The following is a 15,691-nucleotide window of genomic DNA, read 5'->3' as shown; positions in this document are numbered from 1 at the left end:
GACTGCTCCATGGTATGGTTAAGAGGAAGGGTTTTTTATTGTAGATACGTGAGAGAACGGCCAGAGGCATCTGGAAGAAGACAGAGCAGAGAGAGTAGTAAATTAAATGAGACAAGCAGACTGAACCTGGCCATGAGAGAACCAGGATTGTGTGAGAGAGGAGTACAAAGAGCTTGTGGACAAAAGAGAGGGAACAGCAGAAATAGCAGGGTTATAAGGAGAAAGGGTAGCTTGTGGGAGGAAGCCCATGAGCTGTGGAAGTTTGGGGTAGGGCAGGAGATGAGAAGGGTTAGAATGTTGGCATTGACTATGAAATGGGTAGCAGGTACTTGTGATACTGAGGGAGCAGGCAGGTCAGCATGCACTTTGGTATGCCAATAGGTACCGTACACAGCCATTTGTCTCTTCTGCCGGTCATAAGGGAAATGGCTCCTTTGATTGTCAGGAACTGGATTCGCCAGTTCCTGAGGAATGCTGGCATTTGTCTAACCTCCAGAATGGAGTTCCCTTTAGACATGACAGAGATACAGCTTTTAGTGAGCCCAGAGACATGTGCAAACCTTTAAAAAACAGCATCTTTCAGAGTTGCTGCCAGCCAGTGGGCCCTTGTGTGCTTGTCTCCAGAGAGATCACTGCATGGCTCCTGGGCTGAATCCTATGTATGCATAGTGAGAAGCTTCATCTTTTTATATTGAAAATAGCCCTGTATCTGAATCTGGGCTCTCAGGTAACTGAAGCTGGTTGATGTCAACTTAAGAAGGATGAGATCACGAAACCAACTGCTCCAGGTTCCGCAACTTCTATACTACACTTCCACATACACCATATCACTTCTGTTGCTGTTTGTTTTGCCTGAGGGCAAAGGGGAGTTTGGAGGTTCTGGAGATTGAAATTAGGGTGTTACATATATATGTGAGAACACTTTACTATTAAGCTACATCCATGGCCCTTGCTTTTTTTTTCAAATTCTAGACCCAACAAAAGTGATGGTTCCCCCTTCCAGCATGGATGTCACTGTTGGAGAAAGCATTGTTCTTCCATGCCAGGTGACACATGATCACTCCCTGGACATTGTGTTTACTTGGTCATTTAATGGACACTTGATAGACTTCGACAAAGATGGAGACCACTTTGAAAGAGTTGGAGGGGTAAGTACCAATGCCATGCTATCTGTAAGAAACAGCACACCACAAGTTCTGTAGACTGACCCAAATGATTTTGTTCACATTAACTTAGAAACAAGTGGAAAGGTGTTGTTGAAGCATCTTATTTCCCAGAGCTGTGGATTACTTCCTGCTCCTTTCTGCATCACTTACACAGTCAGTGATGTCATCCGTAGCATGCATAACAAACCTGATGTCAGGTTAGCTGTTCACTGCTGTATGTGAAGAAGGAAACTGAGGTTCATAGGTGTTATATGGAGTGCCTTTTCCTCCACAACTGCTAAATGACATGATTCGGTTTTGAACCTCCCAGCCCAAACTCCACTCTCATATTTGGAGATGTGCCACCAAATAAAGTATCTTAAATATAATTTCTTTATATGCCTTCAGGTTGCTATCGGATTCCTCTGGGCTCTTATGGGAGAGTCATTATCATAAAGTTGGCACTTATTCTCTTGATCCTGCAAATACACTGAGGTGATTCATTTGGTGGAGTCCAAATCCAAATGCTTCAATTTTTGAAATGCCTTACACTTCAGTACACTATACATTATCATTGACTATGTGCCAAGAGAAGGTTAGATCTAGAAACAACTGCCTCTATCACAAACTTTTTCAACATTTTTTTTTCTCTGCATTATCACAGCTCTACATGGCCATTGGTAATGAATACTCCCTCTGAAGAGCACCATCTGGGAAGACCTAATCAGAAAGCACCAGAGTATAAAACTGGGGCTATGATTTGAAAAACCCTTCCCTCCCTCAACTGTTGTAGAAATGGGATTTACTGATTTGCCCATCTCAGCTTATGTGTATCTCGTTAGTTGGAGTATAAATGCCCTGAAGCCTACAACTCCTTCCATGGGATTATTGGGATATATTTTCCACCTAACTGTTGTAATAATTCTTATCGATTACATGCATGCTTAGTTTGCTAGAGTTTGAGTTGCAGAACACTAAAAGGGAGTTGAGTGACTATTCTCTCAATTCTCCCAAGGATGATATCACTTTGGATACACGGGAGAGACGTTAATTCATTACACCAGTGGATGCCTCTGTTCATTAGGAATTCTCTCTTGGAATATTGGTTGAATAAGGCTGGATAACATTTCCATGATTAACCCTTCTGGACTTCTTTTATGTAGCCCAGCTTAGTGAGAGAGATTCTACTTCACTGAATCATTGGTGATATTAAATGCTTTAAAGGCTAAAAATGTGCTTAGCCCCATGCCTACCACAAAAAGAAATATGTTTAAAACTCTAATGGCTGTATACTCTGAAAAAGGGGTAATATTAATTGTAGTAATGGGGCTGTATATGCTGAGAAATCGCTTCATCAACTATTGAATAGTTGTTTTCCACATTAAAACCAACTTTATAGGCAAAGTTGATATGAAAAGTATGATTTTGGAGAATTTCATGAGCTAATTAGAAAGGATTGATGGTTGATGACTAAAAATGATCCCTGGCCAATCAGACCTATTAGCCATTATGTGCCATTTCATCTGAGATGCAGAGGGAGACGTCTTAATGGAACAAAGGACCAGGGAATACTTAGCATCAAAAGATGTGCGCTCATTCAGCTGTCTATAGTGGCACACACCTGTAATCTCAGCATTCAGGAAGCAGAAACAAAAGCAGCTGAGTTTGGGACAGCCTTTCACTGTGAGGTGTAGGCCATCCTGATTTCAATAGAAAGACCTTGTCTCAAAAAACAATCAAAAATTAAAAACCAAAGTAATTGCTTTCATTTGCTTTTCATAGGGAAAAATGCCTCTCTTCTATGCAATTAGTACAGTCACCAGGATCAGCTATCCACTGCTACTACAAACGCAGAGGAAGAAGTAGGCTAGCCACCAGTGTCAGCCATGTTGATGATGACAGGATTTCACAGCTGAGCCAAGCATGTGCCATTCTGAGCTCAGACCCATTTGAGTTTGCGCTTCCCAAGCCAGCTGAAGAAGTAATGGCGGATAGGCTCAGCCTGTTTGGTATTTTGGAAAGCTCTTGTTTTGTCATTCTCTCGTGTCCCCCAGTGCTCTTTCAGAAAAAGAACGGAAGCCACAATTGGAGTAGGGATCGGATATACTGCTACTCTTTTGTTCCGTTTGGTAGGAACGTAAACGTAAACCACAGTAACAGTTGGATATGGGTATTTCTAAAAGACAGAACAGCCTCTCTCTGTGAGACTCCTCCTTCATTTCTCACGCTAATGTTTCTCTCAGTTTGATTTCAAAGCTATGAATCTCACTAAAATTTAAGAAGAGCTAAGACACACTCTCGGTCACAAATTAAAAAAAATGTGAAAACAGGTTGCAATGAGCTAAAATAAGTTTCTTTGACCTCATCCCCTAGTGAATAGGATGAATCACTGAGACAGGGTAAATATTTCCTTAATGCCAATAGATCCTCCACCTTAAAATCAACATTGCTCCTACCTTAAAATCAATATGGCTTCCATTTTAAAGTAAATATGTCATCCACCTTAAAACCAACATGATTTCCCACCCCTCTACACATTTCCATCACGAGGCTTAGTTTTTATTTACATCTCTATTTAAAGTCCCAATATGTGAACTATTTTAGGTTCATAATGCTGATTCCTATTACTTGCAAAGTACCTAACCATTTATCAATCACCTTATTCCATATTAGCTCCTCAATTCTCACAGGAACCCTATGAAATGGGTTAGTAATTATTTTCCCATTGTTTTAGACTGAGGACTGATCAGTAGATGGTGGAATCAGATGAGAACACAGTGTTTTAAGTGAAAGAATGTTCAGACAAAAATGTCTCGGCTCTTCTAGAGTTGGACTTAAGGTCTTTGGCATGATTGTTTCACAAAGAAAATTGATCACGGCCATCACTAAGACGGGTTTAAATTTGTTCCATGCTTCACAGTCTGTGAAGGGGTTTCTCACAGGCCTTCAGTCTCATCTGATTCTCATTACACAGCAAGGCAGGAAAGGCATCCTTCTCTGAAGCAGACAGATTAAGAGACTTAGATGAAGTCACACAGCAGGGATGGCCCCCAAACAAATTAGGTCCCCAGACTGCATCTCTTCCTCCAGACATACTCCTGCCTTTCTTCTCCTACTCCTACTTGCAACAGTTGGTGCTCCTGACTTTGTCCTCACCCTCAGTAAATGTGAGTGTGACCCTATTTTACTGAAACAAAAGAAGAAACTGAGGACTTGTTGCTTGCTTGCTTTTTGGCTTTTTTCGGGGGGTGGGAGGTGGGAGATGGTTGTTTTTTATTGTTATTGTTGTTGTTTGAGACAGTGTTCCTCTCTGTAGCCTTGGCTGCTCTGGAATCCACTCTGTAGCCCAGGCTGCCCTTAAACTCACAGATATTTATCTGCCTGCCTCTGCCTCCCGAGTCCTGGGATTAAAGGTGTGTGCCTCCACTGCCTGGCTAACATGTTGCTTTCAAACAGGGATAAATTCTTTCCTGGAGAGAAGTATATAATTACTATTGCTAACAAGGGATGGGTCTGGGAGGTGGCTCAGTGGTAAATGCTAGTCTGCTGAGCACAGAACCTAAATTCACTCCCCCTGAACTCATTTTAGGCAGTTCTCTGTGAGTTCGAGGCCAATCTGGTCTACAAGAGCTACTTCCAGGACAGGCTCCAAAGCTACAGAGAAACCCTGCCTTGAAAAACAAAAACAAAACAAACAAACAAACAAAAAACCAAGGCATGGTAGACTATGCTTGTTTTTCCAATGCCGAGGAGACAGAGATATGCAGATTTCTTGAGCTGGGTTTGCCGGCCAGGCCTCATCTACTTGGCAAGTTTTAGGCCAATAAGAGACCTTGCATCAAACGACAATGTAGATAGTACCACAGAAATGACACCTGATGTTTTATTCTTCTCTCCATGCACCCACCACATACATGCACCAGCATACACACAAACATGTATACACATTTGTACATATGTACATATGTATGCATACACAGGAAACAAGGATTGGAACTGTCTTTTGCTACATATGTAGCTTACAGAAAGTTGTCTAGCCTCTTTATCTCAGAATTTTCTCATCTGTAAATAAATTAACAACAGTGCCTGCCTCATAGAACATATGGGAACCTGTAATAGGGAGGCTGCGTGTTTGTTCCTGGCTTCCCAGACCCGAAATACTCACTCAAAAACTATATTATTTAAATAACTGCTTGGCTAATCACTTAAGATAGCTAGCTCTTAGATCTAGTATTAACCCATTTCCATTATTTTACATTTTACAATGAGGCTCGTGACCTACCAGCAAGGTTCCTGCTGGCGGCTTGTATCTTTCTCCTCTAACAGCTCAATGGCATCTAGCGACTCCAGAATTCGGTTTAGTTTTTCCCACCTAGCTCTGTTCTGCCTTATTATAGGCCCAAAGCAGTTTCTTTATTAATCAATGGTGATCACAGCATACAGAGGTGAACCTAGTCTGTTAACTCAACTAAAGCACTTGGAAAATTCAGGATGTATACAAAGTCCTACCATGTGTTACTCATAATCAGTGCTCTTTGGAGGAATAGCAACTTCAATGTCTGTGTCAACTTCCTGTTTTGTAGTTTGGATTCTGAAAGAAGGGAACATTTCTAGTCTAACCCACGAAGTGGTCACTGCTTTATTCTCCAAGCTTCTCAATATCCAGGGAATAAAACCAAGCTTCAAGGTAGAACAGTCTAGTGGAAAGATCACTTTGTATTTATGAAAAGTCATTTGCTGGTGGGCAGTGGGAAAACGGTTGTGGGGCACACAGGCATCCATACTAGGATGTAATTAGTCCCATTCATCTGCTAATCAAACATGCATTTGGCATTTAGAAAACAAATTAGCACTATTCCATACTCGATGATTCAAGATTTCCTTAGAGAGTCTGGCCTTCATAATCCTTTAATTCAAACCTGAGAGCAATCAAAATGCTGGCTGCAAGACAGGGTTCTGCAGAAAAATGCAGATGCCTCTGAACGTAGATTTGCCTCCTCTTTCCAAATATAGGATTTCAACGTCTCAGAATGCAAGCACCAGCAATAGACTTAGAGCATTCTGAAGGGAGCCCATAAGGCTCAATCAAAAACCGTGTTGTGTAACTTTGAGTGATGCCAGCAAGGACAGGAGACTGATCCAGACACCTGAGCTCCTGGGGAAGATAAGCTCGCTGAAAACATTGGTGCTCTTCTCTCTCAGGCTGGCTCACATAGGTTTAATAGCCATGGCTTGCATCACTAACGTTTTCACCAGCCGGCGTAAAATAAATCCATTAGTCATAGTGTCCTTCATGTGATAATGATATTTAGGGCTCATTAAAAAGTAATTGTAGCCACTTTCCTCTACTTTATCAGCAGGATTCAGCTGGTGATTTGATGATCCGAAACATCCAACTGAAGCATGCTGGGAAATATGTCTGCATGGTCCAAACAAGTGTGGACAAACTCTCTGCCACCGCCGACCTGATTGTAAGAGGTATTGGACTTTTATTTTTTCTTTCTATATTGCTTGTGTTTTGCCCTTTCAATATCCCTATGATATAAACTCTACCACAGCAACATAAAGCCTCAATGTCTTTGAATTATGTTTAAAAGAGAGGCATAAGCTAATCATTGTGCACAGAGGTTAACAGTCTATAGTTTTTCAAACATGCATTTTTTTTCATAAAAGATGGGTAATGAATGAATAACCAGAAAGTGCACTGAGTAGGTTCAGCGTTCCTACTGAAAAGAACTCCTATTGACTGTCCCAGTTATGACTACTGAGTTGACAGGATGCTCTAGAATAACTTTAGATTAACCAAAACGATTAGTTAAAAAAGTGATCCAACGGGGCTGGAGAGATGGCTCAGTGGTTAAGAGTACTGACTGCTCTTCCAGAGGACCCGGGTTCAATTCCCAGCACCCACATGGCAGTTTACAACTGTCTTGTAACTACAGTTCCAGGGATCTGACACCTTCACACCAATGCACATAAAATAAATTTAAATAAACCATAAAAAATATTTAAAAAAAAAAGTGATCCAACTAACTCTTCTGTGTTTCCTCTGGACTGAACCACATTAGTGTTTTATGCTAGTGGGATAACAGGGGATTAAGTAAACTCATTTTTTCCAAAATTATTAAGGCTGTGTTTACTGCTTTGGAGGCCACAGGATCTGGGAGAATGGAGCCAATACATAAGGCAGACTAAAGTCTCATGCAATACCCAACTTTATTCACAGCATCAGACAATAAATACTCTAAGGGTTAAGGAAGGTCACCTAAGTAAAGGTTTCATGACTTCTAGCTATATACAATCATAAGGACATATCACATGCAGAAGAAAACATGGTTTTCTATAGAGGCATGTAAACATTTAATTGAACAACCCTATCAAGAAATAATGAGTAATCTAAAATAAACTGACTTCTATCTGAAAAACCTGTAAGGAGCAGGAAAACACATTCTAAGAACAATTCCGTGATTTGAAGAAACTAAGGTCACAAGATTCCTGTTTTCTCACAAGAACTCAGAATTGTCACACAACTCCATTCCTGGACCGTGTTCTGACAAGACTGCCATGATTTTACAGTATGACTTGATAGGAAACACTTGCCTGGACTATAGTAAATAGGAAAACACTCCATACAGAATGTTGACCTGAATGAGATTCTTAGTACTACTGACAGGAACTACATTAAACATTTCAGCCATGGTTACCCTGAATGAATCCACCAGCTAAAGAAAACTCTAGGCTTCAAATCAATTTACGAAAGAAATTTAGGATTTCTAAGATTTTTCATTTTGAAAGAGCAATGGTTGCACAGCTTAGGCTGGCTTCAAACTCACGAATTTCTTGCCTCAGCTGTTCAAGTGCTGGAATCTCAGATGTGTACCACAACACCGAACCAACAGTGAAAAGAAAAAGAGGGTTGCCATTTTATTTTGGGCTGATGAGTGTTTTATCTATGCACCGTTTGTGTACAGTACTCATGGAGGCCAGAAGAGGGTGGTAGATTCCCAGGGTTTGGAGCAACATGGAGCTAACTGTAGGCCACATATGGATTCTGGGAATTGAACACCGGTCCTGCAGAAGAGCAACTGGTGTTCTTAACCACTGAGTCATCTTTAGCCCATCAAAAGGGAAAATAAAATGAAAATTAAAAGTTTTGGGAACCTAACAGGGTTTTTTTTAAGTTGAAAACTGGCAATCAAGGTGAAGACGATACTCCATGGTGCAACCTTTGCTCAACATACATACACAACTCTGCCGAATAAAGAAGCAAGCAAATAAAACTCTATCCGGAGCATCAAAATAATCTGATGCCTCCGAACTCATTAATCATAATTCCTAAATGTTGGGAATGTAGATTTTGGACAGCCACCTGAACCTAAAATACAAATCCTGGATCAGAATTGGAGTCAGGGTGAACCTGAGGACACAGGGAATGAGGTTTTCTGAGAATCAATAGAAAGTATCGCTGTATGCCCCCGGCAGGTGTGAGAGGAAAATGCATAGGAATTAGCAACTTAATTGTCAAGAAAGGTTAAAGAAAAACTGCATTCCCATTATGACTGCTCTAGTTATGTGCTAATTATCTAAAAGAGAACTCGAGACATGCTGTAGATAAAGGTTAAATTAAAAAAAATTAAAAAATTATATTCTCAACTTAGGTAGATCTGCCCATAGAGTCACTTATAGAAATGTGTTTATTTCCATTTTAAAAACACACCAGAGCTAATCTGTTCTCCCCTTAGGGACAAAAGAATTCTATTGCTGGTAATTTATCCTCTATTTAATTAGGATAATGTTCAGATCAGCAGTTTAAAAACCAATAAATTAGACTAATAAATATTTAACTCAGTAGAACTTGAAGTTCTGAAATGATATTGTATACTTCATTTCACAGAAAATAGCACTAGATACCGAGAGGAATTTGCAAGCGCAGTGTAAAAGAAACTCTAGCCTAATCAGTTAATAAGGCCAATAAAGTAATATGACATTTAAGCCACAATCTTTTATTTTATCTCCTCTTGCTCTGTCCTTGCATCATTTGTGCACGCTGCAGTAGAGAGACAGAAATGCATTTCACTATTCAGCCTGTAGAGGTTTTCCCATTTGGAACAAGGAAGGGTTTGGGATGGTGTTGACTCTGGATTCTTTAATTCCCTGATGCTGCTTTACTTAATCTGCAGCTATCTCATGGCCTCTAGCAAGGCCCCCCTTCCCTGTGTGAAAAGCAGACTCTGGCATCAAAATAGCTGTCCTTGTCATGTGACAAAAACATGTTACAGTTTGCTCAGTGGACAATTTTTTGTTGTTTTGAAAGAAGGGTCCAACTTCGCTTAAACGAAGTCAACACTCCCCAAGAGCGCAGCCACGCACTGGTGGGGATAGGTGACAGAAAGATAAAGATTGAGAGAAGCCCCTCCAGTGACAGGTCCATGCCACCCCTTCACTTTCTTCCTACAGAGCAATCACAAAGGGGTTCAGATACTTCCTACTGATTTGATTCTCTGAGCTGTTGAGAGGGAACACTTTTCTATTTGCAGTAGTTCTAAAGGCTCCCAAACAACATTCACAAAGAAAAGGGGTAGAATCTGAGGAGGAGAACACTGGTCAGATACAGAGGAGCATATATTGTCTTCTGGATTTGCCCTGGTTATTAGGAGTAAAAGATCAAAGGTTACCTCAGCTCTGTCTAGGTGACATTAGACTGCCATGCTGAAATGTCACCATGGAAAATTAATCAGCTCCAGCCTACACATTTGGAGACATTTCACTCGGGAGTGGTGGGGGGAGAAGATAAATTTAGCCTCACCTGTGAATCTCTGAAAGAGATTGTTAAAGAAGCAAAGAGAATGCAGGCTGTCGCATAAAGGTGAAGGGGTGAGGTTTCAGAATCTCCACGAACTTCCCACCACTCTGTGAGAGGTCTCCTTTCTACCTTGTCCCTGTGACACAGCCCAGCAGCCTTTGGAGAACTAACGTGATTGCTAATCTGGGAATCAGAAAAATACCTCTGGGGAACCTCTCCTTATTTGTCTAGCAAGTATGGGGGGGGGTGTCACCATGTCCCTTGCCATCACCTTTTATTTCAAGTAATGTTTAAGCTACAATTTTTAAGAATGCATTTAACTGTCTGGGCATAGCTTCTAATACACACAAGTGGGAACGTTCTGGGTCTTTACTCTGGCCCAATTGATGTTTCCCCTCCTAATTGTTTTCCATCCCTCTCTATACAAGCTGCAGGCCTTCATCTGAATATGATTTTTTCCCCGTTCAGTGATTTAAGTACATGGAAAGTAGAGAAGCTACAATCATCAGGGGAATGAGTAGAAAATTTAGGTATGACTTATAGAAGCTGCTCCAGAGGGACTTTAGACTCCAGCCCCATTTGGGGATTATTCTGAGGAAGAGGAAGTTCTTGTGACTCTTGAGAATTAACCATTTTCACAGTAGTCCCTTGGCATAAGAGAAAATGCAGCCACTAGATGCAGTTAGGATGGCAGATGGTGCTCCAGCATTCTCTGCTAACATCAAGGTATTCCATTATAACACTTAGTTTGCCTGTTTGTGGTTCCCCCCTCTATTCTGTGAACTCCTGCAAGCAAGGGCATGTGTCAGTTCATCACCATACTTTCAAAATTAAGCAGGGTTCTTGTTACCCACTGGTTTTTTTCTAAAGAAATGATGGGATAGATATGTGGGTAGTTAAATAAATGACTGAGTGAGTCAGCACCCAATTCAAGTCAGTGGATTATATACTTGGACATCTGAGTATCTTTTCGATTCTGAATGAATTGCTCTCTCCCAGGCCCTCCAGGTCCCCCAGAAGCTGTGACTATAGATGAAATCACAGACACCACTGCTCAGCTCTCTTGGAGACCTGGACCTGACAACCACAGCCCCATCACCATGTACGTCATCCAAGCGAGGACGCCATTCTCCGTGGGCTGGCAAGCAGTCAGTACAGGTACCATATTGCACGCTGAGTGCTGGTGTCTATCAGAGGCTTCTAGAATGAAGTGTGAATGAAATATGAAAGAACGAGGAAACAGCTAGGTCAACATGGCTACAAATGATACATTATGTCTCTGTCTCCCACATAGGAGCCAACTCTAGTTTCTTTGAAATTTTCTTCCACACTAACTTGTGGTGATATTTTGTTTGTGCTATGACAAATAAAACTTGAAGATCAGAGGGTGGAACAGGCCACTAATTAGCCATAGAGGCCAGGCAGTGTTGGCACACACCTTTAATGGGGATGTAGAGGCATCTGGATCTCTGTGAGTTCAAGGTCACCTGGGCTACCTGAGATTGAATCAGTCTAAAAGAAAAACAGAGCCAAGAGATAGTAACCCACCCCTTTAATCCCAGTACTTGGGAGTCACAGGTCTTTAATGTCAGAACTAGGAAGGTGGAGACAGGAAGGGATATGGCTGGGCGGAGAAAGGAATATAAGGTGGGAGGAGACAGGAGCTGAGGACATATAGTCTGAGTACTTAGAGAGACAGGATACACCATTCAGTCTGAGAATTTTGTTGAGTTAAGAACTAGTGGCCGGCTGCTTTGCTTCTCTGATCTTTCAGCTTTACCACCTCATATCTGACTCCAGGTTTTTATTATTAAGACCAATTAGATTCGTATTACACTAACTTACATTATTGTTACTGAGTCTGAACATTAGTATCTATGGGATTATTACTGTGCTGTTATGGGTATTTTTATTTTCTAAACAAGCTTGAAACTATTTATAAAAGTAAAATGCATTGAGCTGCGTATTACCTAAAATTACCTCCATACCATTGTGTTCCACATTGGAAAAGTAGTGGAAAATGCAGGCCTACAATCAGTCTTTGCAAGATTCATGCACATCTGTCAGGAGCATAATATCTAAGAACTACGTCGAGTCTTTTGCCTGGCTGCCCCAGTTGCACATATAACTGATTTGGAGATGAAAAGGTATGGAAATGTTTTAACCAGTTTCACAAACTTTAGTCCATGCTTCCCCCACCCCCTTTCTGCTTCTGTATTAGGTTCTGTGTCATTGTGACAAACACTTGGGAGAAACAGTTTAAGAGGGAATTATTTTGGTCCAATGCTTGGGACTTGAAGCCAGGCAGAATACCTTGGTGGTGGGACCATGGTATCTCAGAGCTGGAAACCTCATGGTGTCTTAGAAACAGACAGGATGCTCCTCAAAGGGGTACCCCCAGTGAGACACCACCAAACTAGGGCCAGTAGCCTAGGACCAAGCTTTTATTATGTGACCCTGGGGTAGTGACTTCAAGTTCAAACCATTACTGTTGCCACTATTAGCAACAATTTTTGATTATTATAGTGAAGTAATTCTCACACTCTCTTTGTTTCATGAATTCACTAACACCAGACACCAGTTGCTGATACAAACTCTTCAAAGGCCCAAGCTGTTTCACTGCCTTATGCTCACCCCACATATTTTCTACATTCACTGTATAATGCTGTATAACTCTTACAGGTGTTCTAACAATAAAGTAAAATTATTTTATTCATGCTGAAGGGTCATTACCGTGCCTCTTTCTCAGAAGAGGAAACTCAGGTTTTACAGAGATCTGGTGATTAGCAGGGTGAAGACAATGATTCACTTTTCTTACCTTTCTTTCAAAAGCACCTCTTTCAACCCACAGAAAGACAGTGTCAACATACAGAAACCCATTTCTGAGGTGCGATAAACTAAAGGAATGAGGTTGGGGCGGAGGGTGATCCAAATCCATTACATGAATTTCTCAAAGAATGAATGCAAATACTACATTGTAAAAATTGGATTAAAACAACATGATTACATAAAGTTGGACCTAATATTTATTTCTGCTTCAAGACATCAAGGTGACACAACCATCATCCCTTGGAGCAAGATATCCCTTGTGTCTTGCATACAGGAACTCCTGTTTGTCTAATTTCTTCCTCAAATGTCATTTCAGTAAAAAAAAAAAAAAAAAGAAAAATGAAATATTTATGAGAGTTGGGATTGATAAAATAATTAAAACCTAAGTGAAATGACAGTAAAATTTTGCTAAAAGGAAATAGTGCATTAGTATGAGTGAGGGAAGAATGATAAAAGGTATTGCTACAACTGAAAGTAACAAGAGCATTAGGGTTTAAACTTGAAATCACCCCCCTCCCACGGGTCACGTGATAAAAGCTTGGTCCTAGGCCCTAGTGTGGGAAGTGACAAAGACTCCGGAGGTGGGTCTAGCTGGAGGCGGTATGTCACTGAGGGTACCCTTTTGAAGAGCATCCTGTCCTTGGCCTCTTGCTGTCTCTCTGTTTCTCAGACACCAAGGTTTCCAGCTCTGAGGTACCATGGTCCCAACACCAAGGTATTCTGCCTGGCTCTTCAAGACCCAGGCATTGAATCCTGAATCCAGCCAACCTTTGACACCGTGGACCAAAATAAATCCTTATCCCTCTTAAACTGTTGCTCCCAGGTATTCGTCACTATGGCAAAGAGCCTAACACAGAAGAAGATAAAGAGAAATGTGTGAAATAGATTTTTGTGAGATAGATGTAAAACATGTTAATAGTCCCTCATCATCCCAGCAGGCTAACCACAGTGTCCTCCGTCAAAGTCGGAGTGATGGTGGTGATGGCGGGGACCATCTCTCCATCTTGGTGAAGTGAGTGGATGCTCTTAAACCCTCTCACCCACCTTTCCATATCTTTCAGTTCCAGAACTCGTTGATGGGAAGACATTCACAGCAACTGTGGTGGGTTTGAACCCCTGGGTTGAGTATGAATTCCGAACCGTTGCAGCTAATGTGATTGGCATTGGGGAACCCAGCCGGCCCTCAGAGAAACGGAGAACAGAAGAGGCTCGTGAGTATTGCTCAAGCTATACAGGGCCAGTTCTGGCAGCTGCCAACCTTAAGGAGAAACCTTGACTTAGTTTCAATGAGCTCTATATTTACACACTTTTCCCCTTAAGTGATCATAATGACCATATATTCGGCCAGTAGAATTCCAACCTTGTGGGTAGTGAGCTTTAATCAAGTTCTTGGTCCTCTTTATTGAATCCACTGGTATAGCAAAAAAAAAAAAAAAACAATATAGTGCCTCTGTTTAACTTTTTCTTCTTCAGTTCATGTGCCAGAAAAGAAAAAAAAAAGTCACAAATGCTCAGAGAAGATTTCCTCAGAAATCCTTGCTAGGATTTTCTTAAGACATAAACCATTGCCACAAGTGAAGGATGAGAATATGCTGCCTAAAGCTTGCATGATGAACACAGGATAAAAGTAATGTGTACCCAGCTGGGTCAGATTATACTCTTGTAAACTGGGAGATCCTGTTGTGTGGTCACTATAGAGTTCCCAGCCATGAAAATTACAATGATTTGCAAAAGCATAGCAAGATCCTAAGCAGACCAACAATTTCACATTGTTTTTGGAATTGATGAAAAAATCCATCTAGGTATGTATCATTGACTTTAAGGGAATATACTGAGGTACCAGCTGCAGTTCCCAGCTAGCTATTTAAAGACTCTGCCTGAGTCCTTCATTTATTTGACAGCATAACTAATCCTCAACTTTCTTTCCCCAGCTCCAAAATTATAACTCAGTTCCTCCCTACAACCCAGAGAAGGAAGTGAGTCTTATTTCCCCTCTTTTACAGAGAAAACTGGGGATCAGAGAGGTTAAGCACAGTGAGCCAGGGTTCAACCTATGTCCACCACTTTCTTCAACACCCAGATCAAAAGCTCACCTTCTTCTGAGAAGCCATTAGCCCAGTGCTCGGCTGAGCAACCTGCTGCTCCAGAACACAGCTGCTCTTCTCCATTCTGTCTGCGACATCATTGGGTGTTGTCCAAGTCTCTCTGTGATATTCTGCATGTGTTTTCAACCTCCCGCTAGATTGTAAGCTCCACGTGGGCACAGTTTGTCCTGTCTCTCTTTTGTTACCGTCACATGGCTAATAAATGTCTAACCAAGCTTGAGGACAGATTCTTCGGTCCTTTCTTTCTCTGTGCAACTCATAGGTAATTAGGGACAGGGCTAAGCAATTGCTCGGTAGTACCTGGTAACATGCATACCCTGATGAACCAGAAACAGGTAATCATAGCAATTTCATTGCGACATTTTGCTTCTTCAAACCAGTACATTCTTCCTTTTGTGCCTATTATTTCTGATATCCAAAAGACAAAGGGACACGTGCCCAAGAATTCACTAACAGTGAGTCACCCTATCTGGGCAACCTTACTGGCCCACATTTGCCATTAGTACCTGAAATAACTTGCTTTCTTTTTTTGTCTCCTGCAGTCCCCGAAGTCACCCCAGCTAACGTCAGTGGTGGTGGAGGCAGCAAATCTGAACTGGTTATAACCTGGGAGGTAAATCCGTCGCAGGACCAAAGGGATATGCATTTGTCTGGGTTATTTTGCTATTTTCCTCCATATGACAGGAAGCTAGAAATGGTCCCCCTCTGTTTTTAAGAAATCTATTAATGTCTATCAGGAAATGAAGGTGCTTGGCCACCCATTGTTGAAACAAGTTTTAATTTGACTCCTTGCGGGAGAAAAACAATCA

General features: G+C 41.3%; 1 protein-coding gene across 1 annotated transcript in view; it reads left to right on the top strand.

The window, feature by feature from the left end:
* Positions 1-15,691, top strand: part of Cntn4 (contactin 4) — a 353,211-nt gene that overhangs the window by 321,286 nt on the left and 16,234 nt on the right. The window contains exons 11-15 of the mRNA XM_038319285.1: positions 973-1,148; positions 6,503-6,623; positions 10,948-11,106; positions 13,839-13,988; positions 15,425-15,495. Coding sequence (XP_038175213.1) covers positions 973-1,148; positions 6,503-6,623; positions 10,948-11,106; positions 13,839-13,988; positions 15,425-15,495 — 677 coding nt within the window. The remainder of the gene's footprint in view (positions 1-972; positions 1,149-6,502; positions 6,624-10,947; positions 11,107-13,838; positions 13,989-15,424; positions 15,496-15,691) is intronic.

This window comes from Arvicola amphibius, chromosome 2, assembly GCF_903992535.2.
Source record: "Arvicola amphibius chromosome 2, mArvAmp1.2, whole genome shotgun sequence".
Lineage (NCBI taxonomy): Eukaryota > Metazoa > Chordata > Mammalia > Rodentia > Cricetidae > Arvicola > Arvicola amphibius.
Note: the sequence above shows the minus strand (reverse complement) of the source record. Positions and strands in the feature narration are given on the sequence as shown.